Source organism: Aythya fuligula, chromosome 30 (assembly GCF_009819795.1).
Source record: "Aythya fuligula isolate bAytFul2 chromosome 30, bAytFul2.pri, whole genome shotgun sequence".
Taxonomy (NCBI): Eukaryota; Metazoa; Chordata; class Aves; order Anseriformes; family Anatidae; genus Aythya; species Aythya fuligula.
In genome coordinates this window covers 869,218-886,032 of record NC_045588.1, presented here as the reverse complement: position 1 = coordinate 886,032, position 16,815 = coordinate 869,218, and the positions used below count along the sequence as shown (strand labels likewise).

At 62.1% G+C, this 16,815-nt stretch overlaps 1 protein-coding gene across 3 annotated transcripts; it reads left to right on the top strand.

The window, feature by feature from the left end:
* The first annotated feature begins 124 nt into the window (after window positions 1–124).
* OLFM2 (olfactomedin 2) lies at window positions 125–11,815 on the top strand. 3 transcript variants are annotated; one of them, XM_032204966.1, is made up of 6 exons: window positions 125–160; window positions 7,243–7,392; window positions 8,206–8,361; window positions 9,501–9,723; window positions 10,013–10,119; window positions 11,052–11,815. In XM_032204966.1, exons 1-6 carry the CDS (start codon window positions 155–157, stop codon window positions 11,727–11,729), a joined length of 1,320 nt encoding a protein of 439 aa, XP_032060857.1. In that variant the 5' UTR covers window positions 125–154; the 3' UTR covers window positions 11,730–11,815. The 3 variants fall into 3 exon arrangements, with proteins under 3 accessions (XP_032060857.1, XP_032060856.1, XP_032060855.1); XM_032204965.1 differs by lacking the exon at window positions 125–160 and adding an exon at window positions 3,782–3,940 and having other exon boundaries at window positions 9,504–9,723; XM_032204964.1 differs by lacking the exon at window positions 125–160 and adding an exon at window positions 3,782–3,940.
* Window positions 11,816–16,815: the final 5,000 nt, after the last annotated feature.

Here is a 16,815-nt window from a genome sequence, read left to right as displayed (position 1 = left end):
CGGGGATGCGGCTGCGGCGCTGAAACGGGCGCGGCTCCGCTCCCCGCTCCGCTCCCGGTTCCCCGGCGGAGGCTCCGGTAACGGCGGAGTCCGCGCCTCCACCATGCGCCTCTTCCCCGGCCTCCTCCTGCTGCTCTCCGCCGGGTCCCCCGCGATGCAGGTAAGGGCGGGGAGGGGAAGGGGGGGGGGGAACCGGGAGCTGTCCGACCCCCCCCCCATCATCAGGATGCCCGGTTTGGCACCGGGGAATCCCCCAGCGCCTGCCCCCGGGGTGTCCCCGAAAGGGGTGGGGGGCGCGCCACCGGGCACCCCAAGGTGCGGGGGCGCACGGGGTGGGTGCCGAGCGTCGCCCCAATGTCCCCCCACCCGCCCCGCCTCGGGGGTCTGGGGACGTGGGGACACAGGGACGGCTCCGCGTCCCCTCCCTGGGGGTGAGCCCCGGGTTTGGGACCCCCGTGGGGTGGCAGCAGGGACGAGGCGGGGGCCACGTGGGGACGCGCCTTCACACGTGGCCGCCGAGCACGAGGGACACGGCGGCGGCCTGGATCTGGGTGCAAGGGGGGGGTCCCCAGGTTGTCCCCAGCTTGGGGACACCGAGGGGGTGTGAACGTCCCCTGGGGATGGAGCCGGGGGTGGTGGCAGGGGGGTGACACCCATGGGTGCTCCCCAGTGGGGTTTGGGGACGGGCGTGGGTGGCTCGGGTCCCCTGGGTGGCCCCGGGGTGGCACAGGACCACGTGCCATCACCCCGCCGATGTCCCCATGTGCCGCTCGGCCTTGTGCCAATGGCAGTGCCACCATCCCCGAGGGGACAAAGACACGAGGGGGGGGGGGGTCTTTAAATTGTCCCCGTGTCCCCCACGTCCCCGCTGTGCCACCCGCACCACCCTCCGACCCACCCTGGCCCAGCTCAGCACGGCTGCTGCGGGAAGGGACCGGGGTTTTCCTGGAAAAATGGGGGTCGGGGGTGTCCCTACCTGTCACCCCCCCAAAAAAAAAAGAACCCCCAGGCCCACGGGTGGGCGGCCGGAGCCTCGTGCCGGGCCTGCAATTAGGCTCTTCGTTATGAGCTGCTCGATATTCGGCGGCGGTTGTGCAGCCTGTTGAATATGCATGAGCCCGGCTTGCGTGGGTGGGGGGCCGCAGCCGCATCCCAAAAAGGGGGGGGGGGGGTGCTTTTGTGGGATGCCGGGGCGATGCCCGGTGGAAACGGGGCTGGTTCCAGGTGGGATTCGGCGTCTCCGTCCCCATTTGTGGCCCCTGTGTGGGGATGGGGCTGGGGGGGCCCCAAAGCAACCTCGGGGTCCATCCGGGGGGGCAACGGGGCAGGGATGGGATGTGGGGACCCAAGGGTGGGAGGGGGCTGCGGAGGGTTCTCAGCCATGTCCCCAAAATGTGCCCCTCCCCAAAAAATGCCCCCCCCGCCGCCCCTTTTGGGGTTGGGTTTGGGGTGTTCTCGGTAACGAGCGGGGCTTAACGAGCTTTTTGTTCCTGCTCCGCGCTGGATGGGGACGCTGCAGCGGGGTAATAAAGTGAGGAGGAATTTGGGGGGGCCACTATGGGGTCTCCCCATCCCCTGGCTGCGTGATGCCCCCGGGGGGAAGCTGCCACCCCAGAGGTGAAGCCCCCCCCCCCCCAATCCTGGGCGTCTGCCAGCACCGGGGCCTTGTCCCCATACCCAGGGGACACGGGGACATGGGGACACGGGGACATGGGGACAGCCGGCCCTACAGACACTGCCCCAATCCCTCCATGTTTGCAGCACAAAACCCCAACCCCCCCCCTCCCCGTTGGTAGCAGGTGGGGCTTTTTTTTTTTTGGTTATCCCACCCATGGGTGCCAGCGCGGGGGAGCCTGTGCTGTGCGTGGCCGTCCCCACGCGGGGGCACTGCGTGACCGTGGCGAGGGCCGGAGCCGGAGGCCCTAAAACGGGCTCAGAGCCTCGGTGGAGCCCCTGCACCGAGAGGGTCGGGGCTCTGCGACAGTGTGCTGAGTGTGTCGGGGCTCTGCATCACTGCACTGAGTGTGTCAGGGCTCTGCATTGCTGCATTCAATGTGTCGGGCACTGCATCGCTGCGCTGAGTGTGTCAGGGCTCTGCATCACTGTGCTGAGTGTGTCGGGTCTCTGCATCACTGTGCTGAGTGTGTCGGGTCTCTGCATTGCTGCACTGAGCGTGTTGGGGCTCTGCATTGCTGCACCGAGCAGGGTCAGGTCTCTGCATTGCTGCACTCGATGTGTCGGGCTCTGCATCGCTGTGCTGAGCAGATCTGGGCTCTGCATCACTGCACTGAGCAGGTCAGGTCTCTGCACCAATGCATGGAGCAGCTTGGGGCTCTGCATCGCTGCACCGAGTGAGTCAGGTCTCAACACCAATGCACGGAGCAGATCGGGGCTCTGCATCACTGCACTGAGCAGGTCAGGTCTCTGCAGTGATGCACAGAGCAGGTTGGGGCTCTGCATCGCGGCACTGAGCGGGTCAGGTCTCTGCACCATTGCATGGAGCAGGTTGGGACTCTGCATTGCTGCACTGAGCGGGTCAGGTCTCTGCATTGCTGCACCGAGCAGGTCGGGTCTCTGCAGCATTGCACGGAGCAGCTCGGGGCTCTGCATCACTGCACTGAGCTCTTCAGGTCTCTGCATCGCTGCATCAAGTGGTTCAGGTCTCTGCATCGCTGCACTGAGCTGTTCAGGTCTCTGCATCGCTGCACCGAGCGGGTCGGGGCTCTGCACCCTGCAGAGGGTGAGGGGACAGGCACAAGGAGGAGGTGAGGATTTGGGGGGGGTCTGAGAGGGTCTGGAGCTCGGGGGTGGCTGCAGCCTCAAAGCAGGTTGGGGTGCAGAGGTCACTGCTATCACAGTTGGGGGGGGGGGGCAAGGGGGCCGGGGGTCCTGCTCCCCAAGTTGGGGGGCTCTGGGGGTCTTGCTCCTCAAATCAGGACCTGGGGGTCCTGTTCCCCAAAGCAGGGTCTTTGGGGGGGCTGCTCCCCCCAACCCGGGGGTCCCTGGAGGTCCTGCTCACCCCAAACTGTTGGCTGTAGGGGATCCTGCCCCCCCCCAAAAAAAATAATGAGGGGTCTCTGGGCTTCTTGTTCCCCAAAACAAGGGGCTCTGGATGTTCTGCTGCCCCCAAGCAAGGGGCTCTGGGGGTCCTGCTCCCCCCAAACCATTGTCTGGGGGGGGGGAAAAGGGTCCTGCCCCTCTCCCAGGTGAGGGTCCCTGAGGATCCTGCTCCCCCCCCCAAAATGAGGGTCCCTCGGGTTCCTGCTCCCCCCCAACCATTATCTCCGTGTGTCCAGCCCCCAAAACCATTATCTCTAGGGAGGGGGGGGGGTCCTTCTCCCATCCCAAACGAGGCTCCTTTTTCGGGGGGGGGGGGAAGTTTTCCTTCCCCTAACCCCCCCCCACCCACCCCCTTCCCATCCTTTCCCATCCCTTAACCCCTTTCCCATCCCATCCCACCCTCCGGGGGCGGGATAACCCCTACCCCAAAAATTAAAAAATTAAAAAATAAATTAAAAAAATAATTAAATAAATAAAAAATCTTTCAAAAAAACCCCAAAAAAAAGCCCGGGACCACCCCGTGCCGACGTCACGGCGGCGCTATAAGGGCGCCGAGCGCCGCTCTTGGGCTCCGCAAGCGGCGGGGGCCGGTGCGGGGCTGAGCCCCCCCCCCCCGTACCCGGTACCGGGCGGCGGCGGCGCCCCCGAATTTGGGGAGGGAGGGGGAAAAAGAGGGGAAAGGGGGGGGGTGGGGGGGGGCATGCGGCGGCTTTTGGGGGGGGGGGGCGGCGGCGGCGGCGAGATGACGGTGCCGCTGCTGAAGATCGGGGCCGTGCTGAGCACCATGGCCATGGTCACCAACTGGATGTCCCAAACCCTGCCCTCCCTGGTGGGGCTCAACGGCACCGCCGTGTCGCGGGCGGGGACCTCGGAGAAGATCGTGAGTGGGTTTTTGGGGGTGTTTTGTTTTTTTTTTTTTGGGGGGGGGGGTAAAAAGGGGGTACGGATGGGGTTTGGGGATGGGGACGGGGGTGAGGAGCTGCCCTTGGTGATGGGCAGGGTGTGGGATGCAGAGGTCCAACATTTTCTTCCCCCCCCCACGGTAATATTTCCCCCCCCTGGTAATAAATGGGAGGAGGGAGAGGTGGGACCCCCCCCACACACACACACACGCACCCGCAGCGTGTTTATAGGGATCCCAAAGCATCGGGAGCCCCCCCCCCATCTTCTTCATTGGGACCCCAAAGCATTGGGACCCCCCCCCCGTTCCCTTCATGGGAACCCCAAAGCATCGGGAGCCCCCCCCATCTTCTTCATGGGGACACCAAAATATAGGGACCCCCCTCCCCCGGTTAGGGAGCACCAGGACCCCCCCCCCATCCCCTTCATGGGGACCCCAAAGCATCGGGACCCCCCCTAAATAGAAAGCATCGGGACCCCCCCCATCTCCTTCATGGGGACCCCAAAACATCGGGACCCCCCCCATCTTCTTTATTGGGATCCCAAAACATTGGGACCCCCCCCCGGTTAGGGAGGGACCCCCCACATCTCCTTCATGGGGACCCCAAAACATCGGGGACCCCCCCCGATTAGGGAGCACTGGGACCCCCCCCCTCCATTCCTGGGACCCCAAGGAACGGGGATCCCCTCCCCACCTCCAAATGTGCAGGGACCCCACTGCCCCCCCCCCCGGTCAGGTGCAGTGGGACCCCCCCCCATTAATGGGGACCCCAAAGCACCAGAACCCCCCCCACCCCATGCAGGGAGTGCTGGGAACCCCCCCATATTCATGGGACCCCAAGGAACTGGGTGCCCCCCCATATTTCCCCCCCCCCGGGTAGGGAGCACTGGGGATTCCCCGAATTTGGGGACCCCCCCGCGGGCGTGTGAACCCCCCCAGGTATGGGGACATCCCTTAGATAAGAGGAGCCCCCTCTGATCACAGGGACCCCCCCCAATCATGGGGAGTCCCCCCCCCATTATAGGGACCCCCTCTGGGTATGGCCCCCCCCCCCCAGGTATGGGGGGACCCCCCCCAGGTATGAGGAACCCCCCCCTTTGGGCACAGAGCCCCCAGCCCTCCCCCCTCTTGGGCAGTGCACTCCAGGACCCCCCCTCCCCAAAAAGAAGCCCGGAGCCCACTCAGGGAAAGAATCCCCAATTTTTAATATATTTTTTTTTTTGGGGGGGGGGGGAGTCCTGGCCCCCTATGGGGTGTCCTGTCCCCCCCCAGACACAAAGCAGCCCCCCCACAGGACCCCCCTGCTCCCTGCAGCTGGGGGGGTGGCTCCAAGGGGGGGGTTTCTGGCCAAGGGAAGTGGGTGACCCCCCCTTCATTTTCAAGTCCCCAAGCTGGGACCCCCCCACGTGTGTTGTGTCCCCCCCAAAAAAAAATTTATGGCATTAAAACCTGCGTGAGGAGCATGAGAATAAGTTGGGAGCAAAGCGGGGGGGGGGGGACAGAAAACATTTTTTTGGGGGGGGGGGCTGCAACCGCAGCGCCAGGGCTGGTGATGCTGCAGGGGGGGACCCTGGTGACGCGGGGGGGTGGGGACACGACCCTCCTGTCCCCCCCCCCACGACCCTTCTTGCCATAACCCCCCCCCCAAAAAAAAGCATCCTGCCCCTCCCCGTGCTGCACCCCACTGCGGGGGAAATCCCGCTGGGTGCTGCGGGTGCTTCGGGCACCCCCTTTCCATCCCCTTTGCACCCCCCCCATCCAAAAGGGTCTCTCCCCATAGCCCCCACCCCACAGCCGCTATGGGGCGGGGGCTCCCTTGGGTGCCCCCCCCGGCCGAGCGTCTGCGGTGGCCGAGGATGAGCGCGGTGGCCTTCGTCACTGCAGCCCCCCCCCCAGCCTCCCAGCATGTCGCAGGGCAATTAGCGGCGCTGGGGGGTACGCGGCGTTAATTAGTTAATCATTAGGCACTCTTTGGTGGGGGGGGGGGGGGACCGGGAGCGCTGCTCACGGGGTCAGGCTGGGAGTCGCAAAGTGCCGGGAGGTTTTTCTAGAAAACATTGTTTTTTTGGGGTGATTTTTTCTTTTTTTATTTATTATTTTTTTCTTTTTTTTTTTTTTGGGGGGGGGGGGGCGCGAAGGGATTAAATCATAAAAGCGGAGGTTGGAGGTCGAGGCTTTCGGCCAGGCCGGGGTAGGAGGCGGCGAGGCCGCTCGTCCTCCCTAGGGGGTTGAGAGGGGACCGCTGATGCTCGGGGACCCCCCCCCACGGTGTCCCCAAAAAGATGGAGAGGGGCTGGCGGCCCCCCCAACACCCCCCCCCCCGGCCGAGGGTGTCAGCAGCGAGCAGGCAGCTTGCCCGAGGAGCTCTAATTAATAACCCCGTGACAGATTGCACAGGCCTTCGGCCAGGCCGCGTTTAACCCCCTAATCCCACCGCCGCTGCCACGATCCAACCCCCCCCCCCGCTGCCCCCCACGGGGCACGAAGCATCCTCACGGACCCCCCCCCCGGCAGCTTTTTGGCTTTTGGGGGTGCTCACAGCACCACACGAAGCCTGGGGTGGCGGTGGGAGCATCGCTGCCAATTTGGGGCTCGGCGGCTGAATTACGCCCCGAGCCCTCCGTGAAGAATTTAGGAGCGAGGGGGGGGTCCCGGGGAACGTGGGTTGTGGATGTTTCTTGTGGCATCAGGTTTTATGAAGTGCGTCACGGCACGCCCCGGGGCATTTTTTGGGGGGAGATGGATGCTTTTCGGGGATGCTCCCTGCTCGGGGATGCTCCGCGGGGCCGCTGCTCGCCCATGGGTGCCAGCCAAGCGCTCCCTTCGCCTCCTTCTGTTGCTGTTCGGGATCGGGGCGACTTCACAGCGCCGCCGGCTGCCCTCTCCCCGGGATTTGGCCACGGCCGTGCCCGATAAATCCCTTCCTGGGGGAGCCCCCGAGCTCAAAGCACTGCGTGAGAAGCCAGGCAGCGTCCCTCGGCTTGTTGCAGGCGACGGGGTCATTTATCTCCGCCCGGCTCGGCGAGGAGGAAGCCGCTTTGGAGAGAGAGAGCTGAGCTCGCAGCCGATGTTCATAATTAATAATTCTGATTTACGCATGAAACGCGAAATGGCCCGGCACGACGAAACGCCGCTTTGTGGCGTGAATAAATCAGGGGAATCTCCCCCTTCGGCTTCCTGCCTTAAAATTGGGAGGGGGAGGGAAGAAAAGGGAATAAACGCCCTGGCTGGAAGGCCAAGAGCAGGAGGGCGAGCTGCTGACCCCCCCCTCTGTCCCGCAGACCCTATTCCAGAGCCCCGACGAGGGCTGGCAGGTCTACACCTCGGCACAAGCCCCCGATGGCAAATGCCTCTGCACCGCCGTCATCCCCGTGCAGGGCTCCTGCTCCCGCGACCTGCGCAGCCACCAGCTCCGCCAGCTGACCGAGAAGGTAAAAAAATTCCCCGTCGTTACATGGGGTTTCTTTTTGGGGTGGGGATTTGCTGCCCTGGAACAGCACCAGGGTGTGGGGTGGGCTGCGGTGGGCGCATCCCTTCCCCTGGAGCAAGGATGCTGGCGGTGATGCTCGCCCTTGGCATCCTTGGTGCTCCTCCAGGCAGCCAGGCGCAGTCGTAGGGTGGCTGGGAGGGACTTCCAAGGAGGAATCATCCAAAAAAAAAAAAAGGAAAAAAAAAAAAAAAAAAGCAGCAGAAGCCATCAATCAGCTCCTCTCTCCCCAAACCGACCCCGTGCGGTGGGACTGGGGCCGCGCGCGCCACCAGCCCGATTAAAGTTTGATCACAGCTCGCTGCGAAACGCCTCCCGAGCGGCTCCCATCAGAGGCGGCCCCCGTAAATGCCAGCGCTAATAAATAAATAAGCGTTTGAGGAACACGGCCACGGCCGCGGCGTTTGAAAGCGTGGAAATGGAATAACTTCGCCGGCTGCGGCGGATCAAATTAAAGAATGAAAGCTCGTAGGGCGGGCTGGGAAACGTGGGCTCGGGTGTTTTTTTTTTAAAAAAAAAAAACACACAAATATCAGCTGAAGCGGGATGAGTAAAAGGTATTGCTTTATGCATTCGAGCTGCAGAGGGAAAATTGGTTTTGCAAACGTTTGCGCGAGCAGTGGAGTGGGAGCAGGGATGGGGACACCAGGCTGATGTCCATGGGAAGATTCGGGTGCATACGGGCACCGAGTTGAATTACCCTAATTAGCAAGGTGGATTGGGTCCCTGGTAATTAACTCCCCGTCCCGCCATGCAGGTGCAGAACATCTCCCAGTCCATGGAGGTGCTGGACCTGAGGACCTACCGGGACCTGCAGTACGTGCGCAACACCGAGGCGCTGATGAAGGGCTTGGACTCCAGGCTGCGCGTGGCCGCTGAGAGCCAGAAGAGCCTCAACGCCAAGAGCTTCCAGGTGAGCCCGACACCCTTGGGTGCTGCTGGGGGTGGCTGCAGGGGCTGAGTGCACGGCGCTGCGGGGTGGGTGCGTGGCCTGGGGTGGGTCGTCGATGGTGGTGGGCTCAGATTGTGAGCGCAGAGGCCAGCACGAGCATCCTCGTGGGGGTCCGGGTGTGTCAGCATCCCCGTGGGGGTCCCAAAAGTGAGCATCCCTTTGGCGATCCCAAACCGAGCATCCCTGCAGGGATCCCAGAACCGAGCATCCCCGTGGTGGTCCCGAAACTGAGCATCCTCCTGGTGGTCCCATAGCCGAGCATCCCTGCGGTGATCCCAAACCGAGCATCCCCGTGGTGATGCCGCGATGCCACGTGGCCAGGACGGCCGTGACGGCCAACTCCCAGCCCAGCCAGCCGCAACGAGTCACCTTTAATTAAACGGCCACCTTTAATTAAATGCAACGCTGCTCTTCCCCAGCCAAGGCCCGATTCCCACCTGGCGAGGGGCAGCTGTGAGCACCGGGTGCCAACAGCTGCAGCCCACACGCCGATGCCGCCGGCCCCGCGCCCCTCCAAATCCCATTTTGGGATTATTTGGGTTTATTTTGGGAACCTCTCGGCTTCATCCTGACAGCTAAGGCGTGTTTCTGCCTCGGGAGCGGCTGCTTCTTGGCACTGAATGCGGCCGGAGGAGGCTCGGGGCCCTGCCAGTTGCAGGGGCGAGGCATTGATTAAACACCGGGGCTGCAGCAAAGCTCGCCGGTTTAATTGCTGCAGGAGGTGTTGGCCCCCGGACCGGGATGCGATCCTGCCCTAAAATGACAGGCAAGGAGGGAGAAAAGGCACAGGGAAATCAAGTCATTGCCTGGCCGAGGTCAAAGCGCCCTCAACCTTCTCCTTGGGCTAAAATAAGCAGATTTTTTTACATCTCTGACCTGGTGGAGGGGGGAAATTCTGCTCCCATTCCCGCATCCCTCGCTGCGCACAGCATCTGTGCGTGCTCCCACCCTGTGCGTGAAGTGACAATTAATTTCCACCCACCCAGGCGAATTTTTGGGGTGAACCGGGGGCTGTCCCGACAGCCAGACATCACGGGGCAAGCACAGCCTTAATTTAAGGAGTGTTTCTCTTTATTTTATTGTTTTTTTGTCCCCCTAAGCAGGAGCTCAAGGACAAGATGACGGAGCTGCTGCCGCTGCTGCCCGTGCTGGACCAGTACAAGGCGGACACGCGGCTGATCGTGCACCTGAAGGAGGAGGTGAGGAACCTCTCCGGGAGCCTGCTGGCCATCCAGGAGGAGATGGGCGCCTACGACTACGAGGAGCTGCAGCAGCGGGTGCTGATGCTGGAGGCGCGGCTGCACGCCTGCATGCAGAAACTGGGTACGGCGGCATCCCAGAGCTCAACAGTCCCATGGGATGCTCCTGCTTGGGGGGGTTTCCTAGGGGGAATTTTGGGTGGGGGGGTTCTCCCAGCCCCGGTGACAGCAGTGTCCCTTTCCTGGTTCATCCCATATCCAGCTCCCCCTTTTGGCAGCTTCCCATCCCTCTGCCCCATCCCTGTATCCCTGCCGAGCTCCGGTTCCTGCTGCGGGATGCCCTGGGAACCTGGGGAAGCCGCAGCCCCCACGTGTCCCTCCCTCATAACCCCGCTCCCTGTCCCCCTCCCCAGGCTGCGGGAAGCTGACGGGCGTCAGCAACCCCATCACCATCCGCGCGTCGGGCTCCCGCTTCGGGTCGTGGATGACCGACACGATGACGCCCAGCGCCGACAGCCGGGTGAGTGCCGGGGACACCCCCGGGGACATCCCCGGGGACAGCGGGGACAGCCCTGCCCAGGCTTCCCGTGGCTCCAGCAGGGGTCTTTTGTGGGTGTCTTACCCCAAAAACCCTCCCAGCCCAAGCAGAGGGGGGTTTCGAAGTGGTCAGCCTCCAGCTCGGCAGGGTTGGAGTTGAAGTTTTGCAGAACTCCTGCACGCAATTTGGGGTGCACGCTGCCTGTGCGCCCGTGGTGCGAGCTGCCTGGTGTGCAACACCCCTCGGTGCATGCTCTCTGGGGTGCACGCTGCCCGTGCACTCAGGATACACGCTTTTTGGGTTGTGCATGCTTTTTGGGGTGCACACCTGTGGTGCACGCTCTCTGGGGTGCACACAAGCTCTCCAAGCTGCATGCTACCTGGGGTACACCTGCATGCCCCCACTCTCTGGGACGCATTCCCCCTGGTGCATGCTCTCAGGGGTGCACGCCCTCTGTTGCATGCTCTTCAGGGCACAAGCCCTCTGCAACGTTGCTTGCAGGACACGTGCTGCCTCCACGGATCGCCACTAAGTGCTAATGCAGGGAACGGGGCCGTGCAAGGTGCAGGGGGTCCGTGCAAAGTGCAGGGGGTCCGTGCAAGGTGCAGAGGGGCCGTGCAAGGTGCAGGGGGTCCGTGCAAGATGCAGGGGGTCCGTGCAAGGTGCAGAGGGGCCATGCAAGGTGCAGGAGGGCCGTGCAAAGTGCAGGGGGTCTGTGCAAAGTGCAGGGGGTCTGTGCAAGGTGCAGGGGGTCTGTGCAAGGTGCAGAGGGTCCGTGCAAGGTGCAGGGGGTCCGTGCAAGGTGCAGAGGGGCCATGCAAGGTGCAGGGGTGTCCATGCACATCCTACAGCCCACCCCATCGTCTCGAGGCCAGGCGTTCGGGCCGCTCACCCCTCACCCTCTCCCGCTGCAGGTCTGGTACATGGACGGCTACTACAAGGGCCGGCGCGTGCTGGAGTTTCGGACGCTGAACGACTTCGTCACGGGGCAGAACTTCGTGCAGCACCTCCTGCCGCACCCCTGGGCCGGCACGGGCCACGTGGTCTTCAACGGGTCCCTCTACTACAACAAATACCAGAGCAACGTGGCCGTCAAGTACCATTTCCGCTCGCGCAGCGTGCTGGTGCAGCGCAGCCTGGCCGGCGCCGGCTACAACAACACCTTCCCCTACTCCTGGGGGGGCTTCTCCGACATCGACTTCATGGTGGACGAGAGCGGGCTCTGGGCCGTCTACACCACCAACCAGAACGCCGGCAACATCGTGGTGAGCCGCGTGGACCCGCAGACGCTGGAGGTGCTGCGCAGCTGGGACACGGGGTACCCCAAGCGCAGCGCCGGCGAGTCCTTCATCATCTGCGGCACGCTCTACGTCACCAACTCCCACCTGGCCGGCGCCAAGATTTACTTTGCCTACTACACAAACACTTCCAGCTACGAGTACACGGATATTCCCTTCCACAACCAGTACTCCCACATATCCATGCTGGACTACAACCCGCGGGAGAGGGTGCTCTACACCTGGAACAACGGCCACCAGGTCATCTACAACGTCACGCTCTTCCACGTCATAAAGACGTCGGGCGAGCTGTGACCCCGCGCCGGACTCCTCCGCTCGCCCCGTTCCTGCTCTTTATTTTTCTACGCCTCTCTCGGGGATGGAGCCTTCCTCCTCCTCCTCCTCTTCTTCGATGATTTTTTTTTTTTTTTTTTTTTTACATTTCTTTGGTTTCTCCCCGCGGTTCATGGCGCATGGATCTCGTCTGCCTTCATTTGAGCTCGCCTTGGTTGGTTCTGTTTTGTTTTTTTTTCCCCGATTTTCTTTATTTTGACGGCAAATAAAAGCAGTCTCTTTGACATTTGACGAGGCTCGTGCTTTTATTATTATTATTTTTTTTTTTCCCCCGCTCTTTTTATGATCTGGCGCTCAGCAGCTCGGTTGTCTCTCCTGCGTCCCCTCTGCAGCCGGCTGCGCTCCTCCAGATGTGCCGGAGCCGTTGTTTACGGGCATGTTTAATGCATGCGGGTGCGGCGCCGGGGAAATGACAGCAGAGCCGAGCAAGGCAAGAGGAAGGGAAAATGCAGCACAGCTGCGGCGAGCGGCTGGAGCAGGCGCTGCAAGGGCAGCGAGCCCCAAAACGGGCACCCAGAGGGGTCGGGGCGGCAGGAACCTGGCCCCTGGGTGGGGGGGAAGGATGGAGGGGATGGGATGGAGAGGTTCAGGGGATGGAGAGGTTCAGGGGATGGAGGGGATGGGGAAGATGAGGGGATGGAGAGGGATGGAGGGGGTTCAGGGGATGGAGAGGTTCAGGGGATGAAGGGACAGAGGGGATGGAGGGGTTCAGGGGATGGAGGGGCTCGGGGGATGGAGGAGGTGGAGAAGATGAAGAGATGAGGGGATGGAGAAGATGAAGGAATGGAGGGGATGGAGAAGATGAAGGGCTGGAGGAGTTGGGGATGGAGGGGATGGAAATGATGGTGAGGATGGTGGAGATGGAGAGGAGGAAGGGGAGGAAGAAGATGGAGGAGACAGAGTGGGTGGAAGGAAGGAAAGGATGGAGAGGACGGAGGAGGTGGGACAGAGGGGGTGGTGGTGACAGCGAGGCCAAAGGGGTGGGGGACAGGAGGACCTGTGGGTGGAGGTGGCAGAGGGGCCGGCGCTGGCACCAGGCCTTGGCAGGAATCCCCCCAACCTGGCAAACCTCCAGGGGTGGATTCGGGCACAGCCCAGCCCGCTCCAGCCTCGATGATCAGTTTGTTGTGCGGGGGCTGCAGCTTGGGCAGGGGGGAACCAGCTTGGGCGGGGGGAACCAGCAGCCCTGGGAGCTTCACATAACGAAATTGGGGCGACCAAGGGGTTCGGAGGTGGGCAGACCCCCCCCTTGTGCACCCCTTCTGCAGCGCATCATTGGCACCGGGGTGCTCCGGGTCTGGGGGCTGCCCCCCAACAGCGCCTCTGCCCCAGCCCCAGTGATGGGGATGCGAGCGGGGGCTCAGCCAAGCCCCCCTCCAGCCCCATTTGGCGCCGTGGCTCGAGGCTCGCTCATGCAGGGACTTTAATTTGCTGCCGGGGCCGGCGGCCAAGAGCGAGGCACAACCCTGGCACGGGCAGGGCGGGCATCGAGCAGAGCCAGGGGAGGAGGAGGAGGAGGAGGAAGAGGAGGAGGAGGAGGAGGAGGAGGAGGAGGAGGACGGGGCTCAGCCCCGTGTGCGATGCACAAGCGCCCGGCTGCTGGCTCCAGGCAGCGGATGGCAAATCCCCTGCAAGGGTGATTTAGCAATTAATGCCTGAGCAAGGCTCCCCGCCTCGGTGAGGCCGTATCCAAGCGACCCGCGGGCCGCAGACATCAATGCGGGGCCGGGCTGCAGCACGGCTGCTGCGAGGAGCCCTCGTTTGGCAGCAGCAGCTTCCAGCAGCGCCGGGGGCTTTTCTCCAGGCTGCTGAGAGCGGGGCTCAGCAAGGCGTGCAAGCCCCATCCCATCCCAATTGCCTTCCCCTTCCCCTCCTCATCCCATTCCCATCCTTATCTTGACCCCATTCCTCTCACCGTCCCCATCCCATATCCATTCCATCCCTTCCTCCCTATCCCCATTCCCATCCCCTGCCCATCCCATCTCAATTCAATCCTCATCCCTACCTCCGTCCCATCCCATCGACACCCCATCCCATCCTATTCCGTCTGTAATCCCCATCCTCTCCCATATCCACATCTCGTCCCTGTCTCCATCCCCATCTCTTTCCCTATCCCCACCCCATAGACATTCCCATCCCCATTGTATCATCATCCCTATCCCTATCCTCACCCCCATCCCATTCCTATGCCCATCCCATCCCCATCCCAATGCCCTTGCCCATCCCATCCCATCCCATCCCATCCTACCCCATCTCATCCTCATCCCATCCCATCCCAATCCCATCCCCATCCCATCCCCATCCTCATCCCAATCCCATCCCATCCTAACCCATCTCATCCTCATCCCATCCCAATCCCATCCCCATCCCATCTCAATCCCATCCCCATCCCATCCCCATCCCCATCCCATCCCCATCCCATCCCCATCCCATCCCCATCCCCATCCCATCCCATCCCATCCCATCCCATCCCATTCTATCCCACCCCTTCTCCCCAAATTCCCTTCCCCTTCCCCATGACCACCCCCCAACCTCCAAACCCAGCACAGATTCTCCTCCTCCGAGGCCACAAAACGCCCCCGAGCCCGACGGCTCGCTAACGAAGATTAACGGGGTGAGCGAAAGCTCTGGGGGACAGCGAGGGCAGCGATCCCTTATCCCCACCACCAGCACCTGGGGGCACGCATCCTGAATCACTCAGCATCGCGTGTGCCCCCCCCAGCACTCGGGGCCGAGCCGGTGGCCCCGTGGGAGCGGAGGCGACGCGGCGAGTGCTGCAGTGCAGCTGCCGGTGACGGCGCCTTGGCTCGGGGAGAAAAACGCTGCCTTGCCTCCGCGCCGTCGGAACGGCTGCGAATGGGGAAGAAGGGGGGGGGGGGGGGGGTAAAAAAAAAAAAAATGAAAAAAAAAAATAAATAAACCGAACGCAGGGTGTTTAATAACCTGACACGTGGAGAAAGCCTGCTGGAAAGCAGCCTGACGCCCTGCCCGAAATCACTCATCCTGCAGGCTGGGTTTTTCCAGCCGATTGTGATTCCTGCGAAGGCGCAGCCCGGCCGGGAGGCGCATTGGTTATTCCGCTCCCATCCCAGCTGGGGACTCAGCACCACGCTGGGCATTTTCCCCCGATATTTCCCCCAATAATAGGATGGTTTCTTCACTCCCCCCCTCCAATGCATACAAAAAGTGCCCCAAAACCACGAAAACCTCCCCAGAATGGCTATGAGGGATGCGAAGGTGGCGTCCCAAGGCTCGCCAGGCACCAGCCCTCCCGTTACTAACGAGCTTCGTCATTAAGCGTCAGCAGATCCACACCCCCGCGCCCGCCCGAGCCGGGGATTCGGCGCTAATCATGTTTACTGCAGAGACTTATTGTTGTGTTCGCAGCCGCCGCTCCCGTCACGGCCCGCCGGGGACTTTCCCCCGAAACGAAAGGCAGCGGGAGCTCGATAATTGAGGCTTATTTATGGAAGGGAAGCGGGGAGCAGCGGGAGCTAAAACCGGCCACCGAAAAAAAAAAACGAGCGCCGGGCTCCGCTCCGCCAGCCTCCGGCGCGTTGAGATTTACACCTCAGCCTCCCCACGGGACCTCCCCGCTCCCCGCTCCGGGCTTTTAGCATCCATCGGGAGCGGGAGATGCGGCCCCGGGTGGATTTATGGCCGCTGGAGATAGCGGCGAGGTCGGGGGCTGCTGCTGGAGGAAGCCATCCATCAGCAGCCTCCATCCTCCCCGGGTGAGGCCGGGCCTCCCACCAGCACCACCCCGCTGGTGGGCGACTGGTCGGGGCTGGGCGCCGTGGCTCAAACAGGCAGCGAGCCCAAGTGTAGTGCGCACGGACATTTTGTCCATAATGCACGGAGCTGCAGCCTAAATTGTGTCGTTAGATGGGGATGGGGATGGGGTGGGGATGGAGGAGGAATTGGGATGGGTTGGGGTTGGGGTTGGGAATGGGGTTGGGATGGGGTTGGGATAGGATAGGGATGGAGTTGGGGTTGAGGTTGGGATTGGGGTTGGGATGGGATAGGGATGGAGTTGGGGTTGGGATGAGATGGGGATGGGATGGGGATAGGATTGGGATTGGGATGGGATGGGGATGGAGTTGGGGTTGGGATGGGATGGGGATGGGGTTGGGATGGGAATGGAGTTGGGGTTGGGATGAGATGGGGATGGGATGGGGATAGGATTGGGATTGGGATGGGATGGGGATGGAGTTGGGTTTGGGATGGAGTTGGGATGGGGATGGGATTGGAATGGGTTGGGGATGAAGTTGAGGTTGGGATTGGGATGGGATCAGGATGGCGTTGGGATTGGGGTGCGAATGGGGATGGAGATGGGGTTAGGATGGGGTTTGGGGTGGGGTTGAGATGGGGATAGGGTTGTGTTGGGGATGGGATGGGAATGGGATGGGAATAGGGACAGGGATGGGGTTGGGATGGGAATAGGGCTGGGAATGGAGATGTAGCTAGGATGGAGATAGGGATGAGGATTGGGATTGGGAAAGGGGTGGGGATGCCATGGAGCAGCCAGCATCTACCTCTTACCCCAACACCCCATCAACACACCCCAGAGCCCCCCAAAACCTCCCGCCCCCCAACCCTTGGCCAGCCTGCCCCTTTAATATTTAATGTGAGATTAAATCCAAACCTAGGGGGATTTTTTTTTTTTTTTTAATTCCAGTGTATCACGAAATGAGCTATGAATAAAACTTAACTTGGGCAGAAGAGGATTTATTTATGAGTTTCAGCTGAAATTTGCTCCGCCAGGGCCCCGAGCGGAGCAGGCAGGAATACAGATGAGCTCCTGCTTCCAGCAATGCCAGCCAGCAGCTGGGGAAGCTGCAGGTATAAATTTTACCTCCGCCTTCCTCCCTCCCTCCCCATATCCCGGCCCCGACGCCTGCTTTTTGTCTTTTATTTGGATTATTCCGGCGCTGTTTGCTCTCCGAGGAAATTACAGTCGGGAAGCTTGGGGGCTCCTCGTGGATGCTCCTCGTGCCCCCACAGGGTAAAAGCCACCTCCACAATGGGTTTTTTTCCCCCATTTCCC